The sequence below is a fragment of the Odontesthes bonariensis genome, chromosome 7 (assembly GCF_027942865.1).
Source record: "Odontesthes bonariensis isolate fOdoBon6 chromosome 7, fOdoBon6.hap1, whole genome shotgun sequence".
NCBI classification, from domain to species: domain Eukaryota; kingdom Metazoa; phylum Chordata; class Actinopteri; order Atheriniformes; family Atherinopsidae; genus Odontesthes; species Odontesthes bonariensis.
The window spans coordinates 2,070,393-2,087,669 of NC_134512.1; the positions used below are offsets into that span (position 1 = coordinate 2,070,393).

The 17,277-nt window shown below is 39.5% G+C and overlaps 2 protein-coding genes across 2 annotated transcripts in view; one reads left to right on the forward strand and one right to left on the reverse strand.

The window, feature by feature from the left end:
* Nucleotides 1–2,995, reverse strand: part of tdrd12 (tudor domain containing 12) — a 68,344-nt gene extending 65,349 nt beyond the window's left edge. Inside the window, exons 1-3 of the mRNA XM_075470853.1 lie at nucleotides 2,806–2,995; nucleotides 2,412–2,594; nucleotides 1,065–1,149 (exon numbers count right to left, since the gene is read on the reverse strand). Coding sequence (XP_075326968.1) covers nucleotides 1,065–1,149; nucleotides 2,412–2,594; nucleotides 2,806–2,995 — 458 coding nt within the window. The remainder of the gene's footprint in view (nucleotides 1–1,064; nucleotides 1,150–2,411; nucleotides 2,595–2,805) is intronic.
* Nucleotides 2,996–3,348: 353 nt separating this feature from the next.
* On the forward strand, nucleotides 3,349–10,166 carry tmed6 (transmembrane p24 trafficking protein 6). The gene is made up of 4 exons (XM_075470876.1): nucleotides 3,349–3,561; nucleotides 4,069–4,195; nucleotides 6,376–6,551; nucleotides 9,886–10,166. Exons 1-4 carry the CDS (start codon nucleotides 3,349–3,351, stop codon nucleotides 10,117–10,119), a joined length of 750 nt encoding a protein of 249 aa, XP_075326991.1. The 3' UTR covers nucleotides 10,120–10,166.
* The last annotated feature ends 7,111 nt before the right edge of the window (nucleotides 10,167–17,277 follow it).

The window sequence follows — 17,277 nt, forward strand, 5'->3', positions numbered from 1 at the left end:
CACGATGCAAATCCGTGAAGCAGCGAGACCGTGAAAGGTGAACCGCGTTATAGCGAGGGTTCACTGTACAGCTGTATACACTTGTGTATAATGTCAGCCTATCCCAGCTGTCATTGGGTGAGAGGAAGGGTACACCCTGGACGGGTCACCAGTCCATCACAGGGCCACACAGAGACAAAGGCTCTCACTCACTCTGATTCCTGGGAGCCACTTAGATACACCAATTAACCTACCTGCATGAACTGGACTGTACCTTTGAAGTGCCTTGAGATGACATTTGTTGGGATTTGGCGCTATATATATATATATATATATATATATATAAAATATGATTTAAGCCACAAAATGGGTTGTTGAAAATAATAGTCAAAATTCCACCACTGCTATATTGTAATTAAATATATGTATTTCAGACTGCAAAAACAGAAAATATATCTGAATCCTGGGACTCATTTAACGGTTAAGGGAGATAGAATTATAGATCATATTTAAAGATTAATTTTTTTTTTTTTTAATTGCTTGACCTCGGCCTGGCTGTTTTGCCGTATCACAGGCGAAAAGAAGTTAATGACCACACCATGGGATACATGTCTTTCACAAAAATGCAATCAAACGTGAAACCGAGCGGTTAAACTTCGAAGTTTATCAAACACCGTTAATCTGCGAACTGTAGCTTCCACATTAAGTTAATAGCCCGTGAAGCAAGTGTGGGTTCATTAATTGGGTCAAATCTAGCTTACCTTCAAAATGGATATCAACATTTCTTGGGTTCGTCAATCCACATCACCATCTAAATACAACCAAACCCTGCAAACGAAATGAATAACAGTTCGCTCTTTTATGCATGGGTAAGCCACTAGTCAAGAAAAAATACGTTCGACGTTTGAGACCGACTCGCGCCTATCAGCTAGCTCGCTAATGTGAGGTTAGCCTTACACAATTTAACTGAAAAAACTAACATTAAATGCATATCTCACTGAAGCTGAAGCCCATTTTAACACATGCTTATTCATGTCAATTTAGATGCTTCGCTATAGGTTTACCATCTACTTGGTTTTACGTACCTGTTAACTCCGATTACTCGGCGACACTTAGCTTTTTGAGAAGAAGGGAAGAGCAGAAAGTTCTGATTCTGACCGTTGGAGGTCACTGCGGAGACACGAGTTACGTCACAGGTGGCAGAGATTGTAATTTCATTTTCCATAAACTTTTAGATTGTTTTACTAGTAATATTCGGACTTGGTTATTGTATTACATACTTTATATTATTTCATACAATTACACGCATTGTAAAGGCTATAGATTATTTTTCCTAAGTAGTGGTAGTAGCGCACATAGACATAATGTACGTAGACGCCTCATTGACTGACGCTGCTGACGTATCAGCGCGGCCGCCATCTTGGCTGGGTCTCCAATGCCAGAGAGTCTCTATAATGAGACTGTAAAAGGGCTGTGCCAATGCCCGCCCATTGCATTTATTTCGACTGAGGAAGGCGTATATCCCCAACTAAAATAATCATAACTCCCCGAATTTTTACCGGATTTTCACACGGTTTGCTTTGTTACAAACGACAGAGATTTAGTTATGATACAGGACGCTGTCACACATTAAAAATACGTGCTTTCATGCTGAAAGACTTTGTATTATGCTCTTTAACAAAGACATATGGTAGGCTATGGCATATTGGTAAATGTATAAATTAATTTAAATGTACATTTTATATTTTAATAAAGAGACAAGTTTGATTGTTCATTTGAATTAATTTCTCTCTCTCTCACACACACACAGGACCCTTCTGTAACACATATACATACAAGCTCCCATATAGGATTCAAAGATTTTTTAATTTGTATTCCTACAACAAAATTTTGTTGGCACTCAAGAACAACAGACAAAACAACAACAATGAGGAAAATAAAGTGTTGTGAATAAAAAAAAAAGGTAGAGTAATAAAAACAGTTATAAATATATTAGAAAAAGATATGTACAGTTCTAAAAATGATGGAATTATAAATATGATGGAAGTAAACATTGAATAAAATAGAATAGAATAGAAAAATATTTTATTCATTATTCATCTACATTACTTATTACTCATTTATTGAAGCAGTATATGTCTCTGGGTGTGGCTGAACTGAAGGATGGCATGTCATGCCAAGTCCAGTGCAGCCTTGGTGCAGATTTTCAGTATAGAGCCAGCTACAACACTCGCTGCCTGGCTCTCCTATCTCTGTGCAGTCTGGTGTGGCAGTTTCTAAGTAGGTCTGGTTAGATGCCCCTCATTCAGCCTCCAAGGAGGTCAACTGAGATGCTTCCCCCAGCCCAGCTCCTGCTTTGCCAGCTCCTGGGCCTTTGCCACAGCTTCATCCAGCTGCTGGGCTTTCTCCAGAGTCTATGCCTGAACCTTTACCAGTCTTCAGTGCTCCAGTGTCCAGTGCTCTGGTCTCCAGTGCTCCAGCCTTCAGATCATTGGCCTTCAGGACATCAGTCTTCATAGCATCAATCTTCTGAGCATCAGTCTTCAGGGCCTCTGTCTCCAGGGCTTCACCACTTGTGTCCCAGCCCTGGTCTATCGGGTCGGCACTCACTGTTTCTGAATTGTCGGCACCCACAGCAGTGCTTTATGTTCCTGAGGGGATCTCAGATCGGGAGGCTCCTCCATCTGTTTCTGAGGGGGTCCTACACGGTGACACTCCTGCATCAGTCCTTGCTCCCGCCTACTTGTGTTCTGCTCCACCCGATGTACATCCGCCCAGCTGAGAGGCTCCTGCTCCGCCTGACACCTAGTTGCCCACTTGGCGTACCGCCGTCCACCAGGCCATGCACCTGAGAGTTACCTGCTTTTAATGTTGCTGGACTTCTTATCGTCTGGTTGAAAGGTCCCCGCTCCTTCATCGCCCGTCCTGCCTTCCCATCTGCCAGCCGCCCGCTCAAAATGTTGGCAGGTTGGAATTGTAGCTCAGAGGGAGACTTGAAACCTTCAGAAATAGCCATGACTATATTGGGATGTTGTATTTGTAGTCTGGCAATGACTGCGCTGGTGATGTCACAGACGTTGTTGGCAGCAGCAGCAGGTCATATATAAACTGCTACCTGAATAACACAGGTGAACTCTCTTGGTAGATAATTTGTTTTAGAACTAGACTATATTTACAGTACAGTAAATGTAAACAGTAAAATCATCTTTTTTTTTCTATCAGTGCTGACTCCAGCCAAGCTGTACACACAGCCCAGTTTTCCCACTGATGGAGGGACCAGTTTGGTCCAGTTAATCATTTATGATGTGTCCATTTTGTGAACTCTCTGCTTGCCCCATTCATTTAGACGAGGTTTTCCATTTTTCAGACATGCTGTTTAGGATTCCCTACTTTTTACTTGTATTTGTGTTTAGGGGTTCAGTTTACTCTGGGCCCCAGACGAGCCTAAATCCCAACATAACAGACCAGGAGCTATTCTGGGGTGCTGATCAGTATGACTTCTCTGTGGTGCTTCCTGCAGCTGGGACAGAGTGTTTCTGGCACTTTGCTCACTATGGAGAGAGATTTTACCTAAACTTTATGGTAAGTAGAAACAGAGTACATCGCTTTTTTCGTTTTGTTTTGTTATTATGTTGTTATATATTCTTTTGGATTGTAGCTGAACTAAGTTTTGTGAAAATCAAAGACACAGTAATTAAGAGTCTTTTACCCTTTCCTAGTTCAACAAGCTCCTGTTTCTCTGTGACACTAAAACCAATATATGCTGTGAAGGTGTTCACAACTTTATAGCCACGCACCCTTCACATAGCACTCACTTTCCCACTAAGTCTGTTTCCACTGCAGTTTGTCACATCCTTTTTACACTAAAACTTTTGTTATCTAAAACATAAAATCTTTTTTGTGAGATTTTGTTTTCAAGAATTTATCCTTTTCACAAATATTCAGTAAATTTGATGTAAATCTGAGAAACCTTGTGTGTATACTGTAATTTGCTCTGAATGCGGACAAAAATTCGGGTTTGTATTAAGTGCTTGTCATCTCAACCAAAGTCTATTCAGATTCCTTTGGAATTGTGAACTTTGTTTGTAGGTCCAGTGGGTGACAGGAGTTGGTACAGACAGACACCTATCAGTCACTGTCAATGCGCCCAGCGGTCTTTTAGAAACCACTGTTGATGATGCAATGGGTCAAATCAACTTCGAGGCCAAGGCAACAGGTATCTGCTTATTTGCTTGAAAGTTGGACAGTCAATTTATTTATCTACTTCATGAGAATTGAGCTGGACAGCACTGGCCATGGGAAGTGATGTATCGTCATTTATTTTCTACTTCTGCTCTTATTTTTTCTAATCATTAGAACTTCATAAAAGTGACCCAGATATTTACCCTTACAGGTAAAAAAAATAATCTTAAATGGTCTGTACTTGTATAGCACTTTTCTAGTCTAGCGGACCACTCAAAGCACTTTCACACAACATTCATCCCTTCACTCACACAGCACATTGTACATACACAATGCTTTCTTCAACAAATTCATACACCAATGGACTTGGTAGGCAAGGTGGGGTTCAGTGTCTTGCCCAAAGGACACTTTGACGTGTGGAAGCCGGGAGTTGAACCACCAAACTTCAGATTGGTATGCAACTGCTCCTCCTCCTGGGCTACAGCTGCCCATCTCTTTTAGTTTTCGTAATATAATATTATGTTGTATTGTCAAATCAACAAGTGATTCAATACATGGAATATATTGTGTCAAAACCTGCCCAATCGGCTTTAAACACTGTAAAAAAAAAAAAAAAAAGCTGACAGTAGGCTACATGTCCTTAATGAGCAACTCGGATGATGTCAATGATTTCATCAGATTGGGCCTGGGTTTTACAATTGTTCAACTAAATGTGGTGCTGCTTTATTTGTTCAAGAAAGGAGCATGGTGCATTGTTTATTTCTTTTTACGACAGAATTGTGATATTACCATACAGGCAGAATGTAGTTTAACATTGTGGTGTGCAAATGATTCACTGAGAACAATGTCATCTGTTAATACAATTCTGTGTTAATGGTGGCTTGAAAAATATGTGCAAAATGTTACCTGTGCCATATGCCATGCTGTCCACCTCAATATCATCACAGCTGCCACTATTTCTCATGTGTGCCAGGTGGTCACACTCTTCTTCAGCTTCGGGGAGGCAACATCCATGATTTACAAAACCTAGCTTGAACTTATCTAAAATTAGTTCAGGCATGGAGAATGGTAATTATTTTTCTTACCATTGCAGAGTATTTATGGATACAGAAACAAGCCATGTCACTGACAATGTTTTTACTTAACTGTTGCTAATTAATATCATTAGATGTGAAGTAAGCAAGGACGTGTGTGTGCTTTATCCTTCCATCTTTCCCACATCTCAGCATGTTTTCTTGGCATCAAATGAAAAACTTTTTTTCTTTAAAATACAACACTTCTCATTAACATTTAATATGTTGTCTTTGTTCTATTTTCAACTGAATACAGAATGAGTTGCATATCATAATATTGTTTTTTTTAACATTTTATTTAGAATCCCAATTTTTATTCAATCGCTTACTTTTCAGAAAATTTTCCAAAGTTTTCCAAAATGTAACAATAATTAAAAATGTAATTTGTTCATTCATCTTCTCTTCTTTAACAGACACAAGTACAAAGGAAATTAAGTTTAGTTTTCATGCTCAACAACTTCATTGCATTTAGAAAACATGTAGAAATTTAATTCCAGTAACATACACACACAATACAAAACAGAAACAACCAAAAAACACTGGTAAAGATTCATGTTTGTGTTATATCTCATTTCCTTTTAATTACACATTTCATTATTTGGAACTGAGGATGCTGGTTGGTGTAGTTTCAGAAAGACAGCAGCAGCAGCAGCTATGGACATATTGTGTCCTTTTGTATCTTCTTGAAATTTTCAAACCATTTTTTGTGTGAAAATACAGATTTTTCTACACTGGTTTGAATGCTGTGCTGCTTGATTAGATTTCTGGTGGTGATTCTGGCACTTTTTAACCTCCTCTTGGCATTTTTGCTTTTTTTTCTGATCCAATGGAGATTTGCACAAAGTGATGCACCAACACCTTTCCTTGCATGAAAAAACTAAGCATTTGGTTGATGCTCCTTTTACACCCAATCCTGACACCCTCATCCACCACAAATGAATCTGTTGTTTGTAGAAAATTCCAGAATTGTGTAATTTGTATATTCCGTAAATGTTGTTCTTTCTTGGCTTTTCTCCCCCACCATAAACAAACAAACTGGTAATATATGTTTCCCAGCAGAGGTAGTGATGACAAATCTTTGATTTAGTAAATGTCTCCAAATTTTGACTGGTGTGTTATGTTCTGTATTTTACCTTTTCAGGTTTCTATCAGATGTGTTTCAGCAACTTCCACAACCGCTTGAGCACTATGCAGGTGTTTCTCAGCTTTGGTGTTTATTATGAAAACTACCAAGACCCCTCCAAGAAGAAAGAAGAAGAAATGATGAAGAAGGAGGAAATCAGCAAAGAACTAAACAACACCCTGAGCATCATACAGGTGCATTTATATTCCTGTTTACTGGTAATAGTAACCAGTAAATGTAGGTTTATTTTTAAGCCATAGTTTACAGACACAAAGGAAATATTATGCTCTCACGTAATTAAAAACGAAATAGTTAAGTAAAGGCTTATAAACCAGCAGCATCTTTGGTTGTCGTGTAGACCTGGGGTCCGTTTCACAAAGCAGGTTCAACAAACTCTGAGTCTATTCCTGACCTCTGAGATGGAAAACTCTGAGTTTTCGGTTCCAGAAACGCTGACTTTAGTGAGTTTAGTCAACTCTGAGTAGTTTCACCTTGAGTTTTTTTCGTGTGCACTACAACTTTAAAAAGCCAGCATCAATGGAGCCCCAATTCGACGTGTCACCTTGGCAACGGGGAAGAGGAGGGCTACGTTTTTCACCAACCTCGAATTGGAAATCTTAATGCGCTCATAAGGCGAGTTTCAATACGTTTGAAACAAGTGCAACACCGCTGCAGCAGCAAAAGCGTAAGTTTAAATGTAGTCCTTTGCAATCACAATAATATTACAGGGAAACTGCTTGAATGGTAGCCCATTCATTTATTTCATTTAGGTGCAATCCCGCGGGGGAGAAGCGCAGTTGGCAGCAGTTTTAGTAGTAGCAGTTTTTTACAATATTACTGGGCATGTATTGTTGTAATGTTTTAAATACTTGAACGCAGTTTTTCTAGAGAAGATAATTGTTTTGTATATGTGATTATCGTCCATCGACTCTTTTGGGCTTTCACATGCGCGTGCATACCAACAACCGGTAAGTGACATGCTGTTTATAAAGTTGTTTTGTAACGTCCCCATGCCAGTAATGTGAGAACCATGCATATGGTTTTGATGGTAAGGCTTGTGACTTCATTGTCGGATGGTTTATAAAGTGGTGTGACGTTTCTGCAGAGTGCAAGTTGTTGTTTTACGTGGAAGGGTTAGCACTTGCCCCTTAGCCACCACGTATTAGCCTCGCATGACAGGCTGCGCAAACAGCGCAATCTCCGCACAGGGAACGCCGATTTGCACCTGTCTGTGTCCTACTATCAGTATTTGACAACCTCTAGCAATGGAAACGCGCTTCAAATGCCCCGGAGTTCCCCTTTAAAGCGGAACTATGCAACTTTCAGTAATACGGGGTTTGTTTACCATGCAATACACACCCCAAAGCTGTAGGGGGAGCTCCGTAGAAAATAAGGCGACAGTCTAGCCATATTAAATATTACTACTCTAGAAGCTAACCACATTCAATTTAGCCGTCGACAGCTAATGGAGAGAGGTGTGTCTTATCAGGCTACCTGGCTCGGCTCAGAGCCCTTTAGACCTGCCGTGAAGCAGTAGTTCTCGGCTCTCGTGTGTCGCGAGACTTCCAGAGGTAAACAAAGCACGCGGCGCCACAGGCAAAGTTGCAAGCGCTGTTTCGGGCAAGGGCCACCAGATGGAGATGGAAATGTCACCGTTTTCATCAGAACGGGTCAGCCAAGCAATCTGATGATTGCCAAGCAATTTTATGACCATGAAAAAGTTGCATAGTGCCGCTTTAAGTGGCTATTTGACTGTGCAGTTATTTTATCCCCAACATAATGCTGTTCTCACACACATAAATGTCTTCTCATCTACATCATGTTCTGTTAAATAATTAAGCCTATTTAAACTAACACAGACTTCTGAGCCAACAGAAAGAAGGCAGATGCCCGTAAAACGGGTGGTGCCCAGCACCGCCACCTCTGACGGAAGTCCACCCCAAGACACAAGTGCCTTTATAAAATATAATAGGCCTATGTATATCTTTTTTAAGCCTATTCATACAAATATTTGTTTTTTTATGTCTTTTTCTTTTGTCCCAACAAAATTCTGATGGTGCCGCTCAAAAAGATAATTGTCTGTAAATGCTAAAACATCTCTGATAACCATCTCCTGACGAGTATTTAATTCTCTGCACAGTAATGCTGCACCTTCATCCACGGGATCGTTGTCTAAAGGACATGTTGGTGGAAAAAGTCGCCTCCTCCTGTGCCTAATGGACTTCTAGAAGTAGAAGAACTCGCTCTGCTGACTGAATGAATGAGGAAATCAAATGGAGTGTGTGGCTGACAGAGAGAAACTCCAGGTTTCTTGAGGAAACCCTGGTCCCGACCAGGTTAGGTTCAGAGAGTCTGTTGCTACGGTAACTGGCCGAGAGCTTAAGTTACCTCTCTTTGTGAAACGGAATACTCAGTTTCCCTCATTTCAGGGTTAATAAACTCAGAGTTTTCACTAAACCTGCTTCGTGAAACGGACCTCTGAAGTATTTACACCGGGTAAAAAACTAAAACAACAGAGCTCCACATATGACTTGTACAGATACCATACAACAGATTTATTCAACTACATAGTTAGATGTTTATTTTTCCTCATGTCTGACCTGTAAAGCTTTGAATTTAAACGTGTACATTTAAAACAATGCACCTTTTGACAGTTTCCCCCTCCTTGCTTTGTTTTTATTTATTGAAAAATTGATATATATTAAGATTGAGATTAGCAAGATCCAGGTTGGCACCTGTTGAACACACACAGAGACCATACACTGGAGCGGTGGGCAGCCAATCGCACCGCCCAGGGAGCACGTGCAGGGCCCTTGCTCAAGGGCACCTCGGCCGTGGCAAGGAGGTGGACTGACACTTCTCTAGCTGTCAGTTCACCAATCTTTGAGTGGCGAGTGTGGGAATCGAACATTCCAGATATTGGACGACCCACTCTGTCCACTGAGCCACAGCCGCCCTTCATTTGAAATAATACAATCAGGCAGTTATCTAAACAAACAGATCATTAACTTTTTTTATTATTCAGTTTACCCAAACCAAATTTCCTCTGCATACAAAGCCTGATATCAAACTTTGATAATACAAAAAATAAATAAAATAAGTGCTCAGCAGTAGTTGCAGAAGAGCTAAATAAGCCTCTTACCAACACACAATGTTGTATCTTAACTATGTTAAAGGGATAGTTCGCCTCTTTTGACATGAAGCTGTATGACATCCCATACTAGCAATATCATTTAAAATTCGACTTAACCCATGCTGCGTCCTGTGAGCAGAGTTCCAGCCTCGCTTTGGTGTTGATGAAGGTAGTCCGGCTAGTTGGCTGGGGTTTAAAAATAAAGCGTCTTGCTTCTCAAAACAATATGCGTTCAAAAGAGTAATACATTTGTATCACAAAATGGTTCTCCAGGAAAACGTCAGACCTCACAATGGCTTGGCGCTATTTTCTTTCCCAACATTATCAGGTCCATCTTTGTCCCAAATGAATAAATAACTGATTTGCACTAATGCTTGTTTGATTTGGCTTTTCAGGGTGCAACCCACAAAGTGGAAAATTATGTATTCCACATGTTCCGCTACTACAGCTTCGGCCGAATGAGGAAGAGTGCCGACTACTTCCTAATGCTGTCCAACTCGAAGTATATCACGTGGTGGTCGACAGCTCTCTTTATCCTCATCATCACCTCTGGGTACCTGCAGCTCCTCTTCCTCAAAAGCCTCTTTGTCAGCAAGACCTGCACAGAGGATGAAAAGCCCAGATGCTGAAAGACTCAGTGTCACATCCTTTCAGGACAGTTAGGATCAGGCCAGAATGAAACTAATGATGAAACCTTCAAATTCAAACAAACCATGTTTGTCTTAAAAAGTCAAAAGGTTTTAAGACCATAAATATTTCTTTACGCATCACTAAATAAATGTTTCTAATGATCCACTGAGGACTTTGGTTTTTTTGCACCACTAAAAAGCAGGGTTCAGGAAGCAGGGCTGTCTGTCCCTTTCTTCTTTCAATGTATTGCATTGGATACAAAATGTGCAATACATTATTTTGAAAAAGTTCACAGATTATATTGAAAATAGTAATCCATCCTTCCACTTAATGCTATATTCTTGAATTTTATTTCATGCCTCGCATTAACAATTTTCAATTCCAATGTCGAGATGTTATAGGAGTTACAGGTCTACCCCAAGGCCTCCTACCAAATGGAAGTGATAGAAACCCTTGTAGGTGGCAGTAATGGGGTGGCAGGACACAGCTGCAGACTTCAGAGGTAAAAGCAAACTTGGTTTATTTTCAAAAACAAGGTTAACATAAAGCATGGCTGAGCCGGAAGACAAAACTAGACTGTGGAAAAGAAAAGAAAAGATGGCTAAGACAAAACAGAACAGAGAACATGACTTGGTATTAACATGAAACTACTTAGCTTACCGTGGCGTAAAGGGTGAAAACGGAGTAAGGATTTCACAAAGTGTGTGAGAAACCAGAGAACCTAAATATTTGGGGAACTGATGAGTGAATGAGTGCAGCTGATGAGAAATACTACAGGTGAAGTGAATGAACTAATGACCTGAACATGGGGACTGGGGAAACAGAAACTGTGGGGAAAACAATGGCAAAACTAAAACATGAACTTAAAAACTAAGACGTTGGTTATTATTGTTGCCTCATCGCTGGTTTTCTGCATGGATGTTTGCATGTTCTCCCTATTTTATTTATATACTATTACTCACCTATTAATCTAACATTTTAGATTTGCAGCTGCTGGAAAAGAGAGCAAGAGAGCAGGGACTCTTTTCTCCTGCACTTTTCAAATTTGACCCAAAAAATGTTTTATGAAGACTCGTGCTATTCCAGCCATTTATTTATGACGTGAGTATTGTTGTAGAGAAAAGTGTAGTAGGACTCACCTTTGCAGCCTCTTATGGGGAATTTATTAATCGGAACAATATAGAAACATGTTACATGGCAGCATACACAGAATTCCCGACGAAAACAGCTTGTGAAATTTTATACTTCCTCATATCATTCAGTAGCAGTATGTGGTCTAAACCCAATCTCTGTCTGGCACCACTGTCTGAGATTGCAGCAACATCTTAGTCATCGCCTGGACAGAGAACATTCTGACCCTAAATAATATGTGGTTCCAGCAGGAACTCTCCCCCACATATCCCCCCTGAAATCACTTATCAGTGATTTGATAAGTAAATAACCTAACCTAAAAAACCCAAACTATCCCCACACATAATTAACACAAAATTATTAAAATAAAGATTATCAATTAAAACAAATTCACCCAGAAATGGATGAAAATAAAACAAAATCAATGCTTTGCAAACCTTTGCCTCAGCAGATGAAGAACGCATTTGGTCCTCTGCTGGTGCAACTCACACAGATGGTGTTTGGCTGGGACCTGATGGGAAACCCTGTCTCCCAGAACACTTTTCCCTCATTGACACACGGGTTAGACCATGTCATAACTGGCGCAGTGAGTTAGTCTGGTTACAGTAGTATGCAGTAGTATGCAATAGTGGACATGTTTTGTAAATGGGTTGAACTTTTTTGCATAACAGTCATGCAGTAACTAAAGAAGATCAGCAGTGATAACGGCACACACTTTGGAAACACAGCATTGGCTGTTGGTTTGGTAAGTTCCTGGGAATAAGCTTGCACACATTGTGCTTATCATGGAGGAAAGAGAAAATGGTACATTAAAGTCCAAGTTAGCCAAATGTTGTGAAGAAACGGGTCTGCCATGGACAAAAGCATTCCCCATTGTGCTCACCTATATGAAGATGTGAACCGGAGCTCGAGTGAACCTCAGCCCATTTGAAATTTATTTGGCAGACCTCCTAACCTGGGAGTGGGACCTGTAACCAGACCCCTCCCCTCCACTGTCACGGTTTGGCAGGACCAAATAGGAAGGAGGACCGAGATGCAGACACAGGACAGAAGCCAGGAGGGAACTTAAAGGGAAAGTTCGTTTTTTTAAAACTGGACCTTATTTCTGGCAGAAAATACGTTCATCTACTCACAGATAACAGTTTGGTGAAAGTCGGCGTCCTTCAGAAGATATTTAGATCACTCGAGATCCACGTATGTCCATATAACGGGAGGGAACAGGGCAGAGAATTACAGCCTCAGAATAAGGCATAACGAGGCAGAAATGCATACGGAAATTTAAAAACTGAGACAGGCAATGTTAAAAGAAAACATGGAAATAAATGGGCTTGGGGAAATAATGGAGAAGTTAATATATCTATGAATAAAATTAATTAAATAAATAAATAAAAACAAATTATGACAAATTCAAAATAAAATAAATAAATAAATAATTTTAAGAAAGTAAATAGATTAATACAATGTAAGGGAAAATAATACAGGAATAAATACAGGAATAACAAATTGAAAAAGAAATTAAATAAATTTAAATTTAGATCCAATAAATAAATAAGAAATTTAACATACACTCAAAGGAATGCAGTTTAAAATTCAATAAAAAAAAAAAAGTATTTATTTCACGTACTATTAAGTTATGTTAGCATAAATTATTTGGTTATTTAGCATTCATCACTGCCCAAACGTATTTATTTAGCCATTTATATATTCTTTAATCTATTTTGGATTATGACAGTTTCAGTCCTCCATAATCAAACAGTTGGACTGTATTAAAGGAAACCTCAGAACAGTGCCCTATGGCTCAGTGACATGCTCCAATGCCAACATAAATACAGATCTCTTCCCTCAGTGGGCTTAGCAGACCCCAGAACACACTCAAGAGGGGAAATATCTTCTGATAACATCGGTAAAGTTCAGTCACTTTAATTCATTTAGGCTTAGTTCAAGACATTTTCACAGCTGCAACCTGCCAGAGGCATTTTACTTTATATGGTGAATCCTAACAAATCTTCATATTTTATTTTTGATAGTGGTTTCAGAAGCAGACCTTTGCATAGAAACCTGCTGCTGTGGGCATATTTTAAAACTGTGGCCTAGAGAAGATTACTGGAATCCATTTTTACAGCTGGTTTATTAACTGAAGTTGTCCTTTTCCTCTCACTACCAGTCTGTAACTATGAACATTACAAAATCAGCCATGCAAGCTGTTGGTTGGGTGAGTCATGATTTCTGCTGCTGAAGCAGGTTAGTGGGGGACGGTATCCGAGGCGTGAAACAACCCAAAAAACTAAACAATTTATCAAGAACTGCACTGTTACTCTACCGCCACCTTCTGGAAAGAAGTTATACATCTTATCAAGCTGAGGATTGATTCGGACTTTTCTTTGGATTGGAGCAATGTGCTTTTTGGAGTTCACGATGAAGGGGGCAGGAAACAGAAAGAACTGTATTACAAATTCAATAATCATTTTAGGCAAATATAATATACATTAGGCGAAGTTCAGTCACTCAAACCCCTGTTTTCCAGCATTCCCAGAGGAGACAAAGCAATATATCCTGAGCATCTGTGACTCAGATAACAGGAAGGCTATTAAAGCATATGAGGTGCTCATTATTTAAATAACCACCCTGGCTGTTGGTTGATTGTTAATAACTGCCGTTGTACCAAGTTGTTCCTAATAAAGATTGATTGAAAAATAAAATAAAAAGAATTTATCAGGAACCAAAGCAGGTCATTAATTCTGATGTTAACATAATAGGGTATAACTCCAGTTCTGAGAACGATAATCTTCTTGAAATGTTAGAGAATCAGATTCAACACACTCTTGTTAACTACTGAAATGAAGTTAGTTTTAAGTTGGATATTCAACAGACATTTGCAAGCCACTCCAACATTTCAAATCAGCCTATTTTTGTCATGGTGCCAAAGCCAAAATAAGGAAAAGACTCAAAAGCAGATTTCACCAGGGCAACACAAGTTTATTAAAGAGGCTGGGAGGGCGCTGAGAAGAAGTAACCTGGGCTGGAACTGTATGGAGATGATATATGAGAGAGAATGAGTTCAGGTACATCCAATCCAGATAAATCCAAAAACAGTAGAGTGAGGTTATCTTACAGTCTGAGAGGGGAGTCCATCCATAGGAGGGGAAGTACTGAGATCGGCTGGCTGGGTAGGAGAATCTGCAGTCGTAGTGAGCAGGCAGGGAGAACCAGGTGAGTATTCTGAAGGAATGGAGGCTGGTGTGGTGAAGGATCCAAGCTGGAACCGAGAGGAGAGTCCAGGAACTGGGTGCAGGAATCTTGCTGTGGGAAGCGAAGAAGGTGTTAGAGGAAATACTGAATTTCAAGATTTCTAGCAAGGGTTTCGGGGCCTGATTACCACAGAATATGGTTTGACAATCTGGCGAAGACTGGTGCTCCTGCTGCTCCTCAAGAAGGCATCTTGATGACTGCAGATGGAAAGCAGCTGTGGCAGCAGGCCGCAACCAGACTCCGCCCTGGTGTTCAGTGAAGCCTGCTCAGCCCAACCTACATCTCAGAACACAGCCAACCAGATCATGACAATTTTATCGGGGGCCGTGGTTTCATCAACGGTGTGGAGATTCCCTCAATGTTTAGTCCAATGCAAGAATAATCTTAAACCCTCGTTCCTTGCTGGCAGGTCCAGTCCACTGATTTAGGCCTTATTCTGTGTTGCAAATTTAGGTTTCGGACTTCAATAGGGTACTGTTCCACGGTGTTCATGTTATCTAACTACCTTCATCAATTAAGTTACTTTTCCTGTTCTTTAAATGTTATCTCTTTTTTCACTTAATGCCAGGGGGATGCGTGATATGTTAAAAAGAAAAGCGTTGTTTCTGTTTGCCAAAAATTTCAAATCTGACCTTTGTTTTTTTCAGGAATGTCACTCTACAGTTGATGATGTTACCTTTTGGAAATCCCAGTGGGGTCATTCTGTTTGGCTTTCACATGGGTCTGAACATTCTGCTGGAGTAATGATCTTAAAACACAGATTTAATGGGAATATTATTTCTTCTGAATGTGATACATTGGGACACTTCATTTGTCAACTTTTTCTTTACGAAAATCATTATTTCATTTGTGCCAATATTTATGGCCATATAAATAAAACTGAACTGAATTGAATTAATTCCCACCACCAGCAGTAACTGTACATGATTTATATGACTTACTATTGATCAAAGAAAATAAACTGCAACATTCTAATTTCCATTTAAGATAAATACTAGTAGTATTTCTATAGTAATAGTATAACTTATTTTCAATTGATGTTGTTTTATTTGAGAGACACAGAGACACATGAATTATGAAATCTGACATTCAATTACTATAATTCTTGTAGAATCAGTTTCAGATCCATCTTGAAGAGATTAACAAATAATCTGCTGTCATCCTGACACAGATATTAGCTATAGATTGGCCTTCAAATGTTACCCTTTATATAGAATATGTGTTTTCTAGTTTTGGTTGTGTATGTTGGTAAGTAATCTACTGTGAACCAGTAATTGTCTGGATGCTGTGAAATAAAACAAATGCACCCACAGGAAGGCAGTGTCAGCGACATATCTGGCACTTTATTGGCTGTGTGTTTGTGTGTAAATGTGGCTTGTAGCATTGCAGGATATTAATATACTATACTTACTTCAGTATTCTGTATAACAGCTGACAGAGAATACACACAAGAACAGCATCTTCTTCCATGTAATGTAATTTATTACAAATTGAAAATTATAACCTTATCATTATCATCTCTGCCTCACAGATGACACTTCAGTTTGTCACGTCAGTCTTGTTTCAGACAAACATGCAACTTCTTTCATGTAAAGATGGCCAATTTCCCACCATCTTGGAAGTTTGCAGCTTTTTAAAGGTTGTCTGCTGTCTTGCAATACATGGCACTGTAATATATACAAGAGGAATTATTTTGCTTATTTCTTTTTTTCCCACATTTTAAACATGTCAGTCAGAAACAGTGTAACAGAAACAACATTTTGTTAGTATTTTTGTCTTTTGTGAGTGTGTTTGGTGATTAGATATATCACAGTTACACTATGCAGTCCTATTATTGATGCATCCTGTAATATTACCTTGCTTTGTGACTTGAAACTTCAGATGGTTTCTAGGGGTGTCTTTTTTGGCTCTTTTGGCATTTTATGCCTAATGCAACACCACACAGACATTTGATTCAGTTTCACTCACTGGTTTGGGTTCAGACTTGTGGCTTTTTTAGTGTTTGAACAGCCTTAATTTTTAGCCTCAGTGTCCATGCAAAGCCAGCATTGTGCTGGGTCTTCTTCATAAAACTTTCATCTGTTAAGTTTAGAGAACAAATACAAACCTTTCCCGACCTTGCTGCTGGCCAGGAAAAACAAACTGTATTAACTAATCCAAGATTAGTGGATCTTTGGTGAAGCTGAAAAAGGCCAACTTGGCATCACAACCAAAACCTAATTTTCCTGAAGACATCTGTGAAGCAAAACCAAAGTAACATATCCTCAATAGTACTAGTGGATCACTCCTTCCCTTAACTTATAATTTATACATTTAGAATACTCTGCATGGATAATGTGCACGTGCTATGTAAGATATGTATACCTTTTGGGTTTTTTTTGGACCGTGGTGACATTCAAGGTGAAACATGGAAAAGCATGCCATTTGACCTTTAAAGTAAACATCTACATCCTGCCAAGTGATCCTTGTCGGGCAGCGATTAATTTGCCAGATGTGCTATGAAAGAGAAACCTGAGGGACAGTGGACATCAGCTGCAGTGGTGCTAGTAGTTGTTTTGTACACCCTCTTGTCATTTCCACTACTGAGACAAAGTTATTCTAGCACAGTGCAAGACACGTACTTTCATTACATTTTATTGTAAAGCAAATGGACTTAAAGGTAGGGTAGGAGATCCTGGATTTTGAGTCCAGCGAAGCTGCATTTTGAAAATACACCGGTAAAAAGTCCCAACCCTTTTCTTCACTTTCCCCCCGAAGCCACGCCTCTAGAGTACATG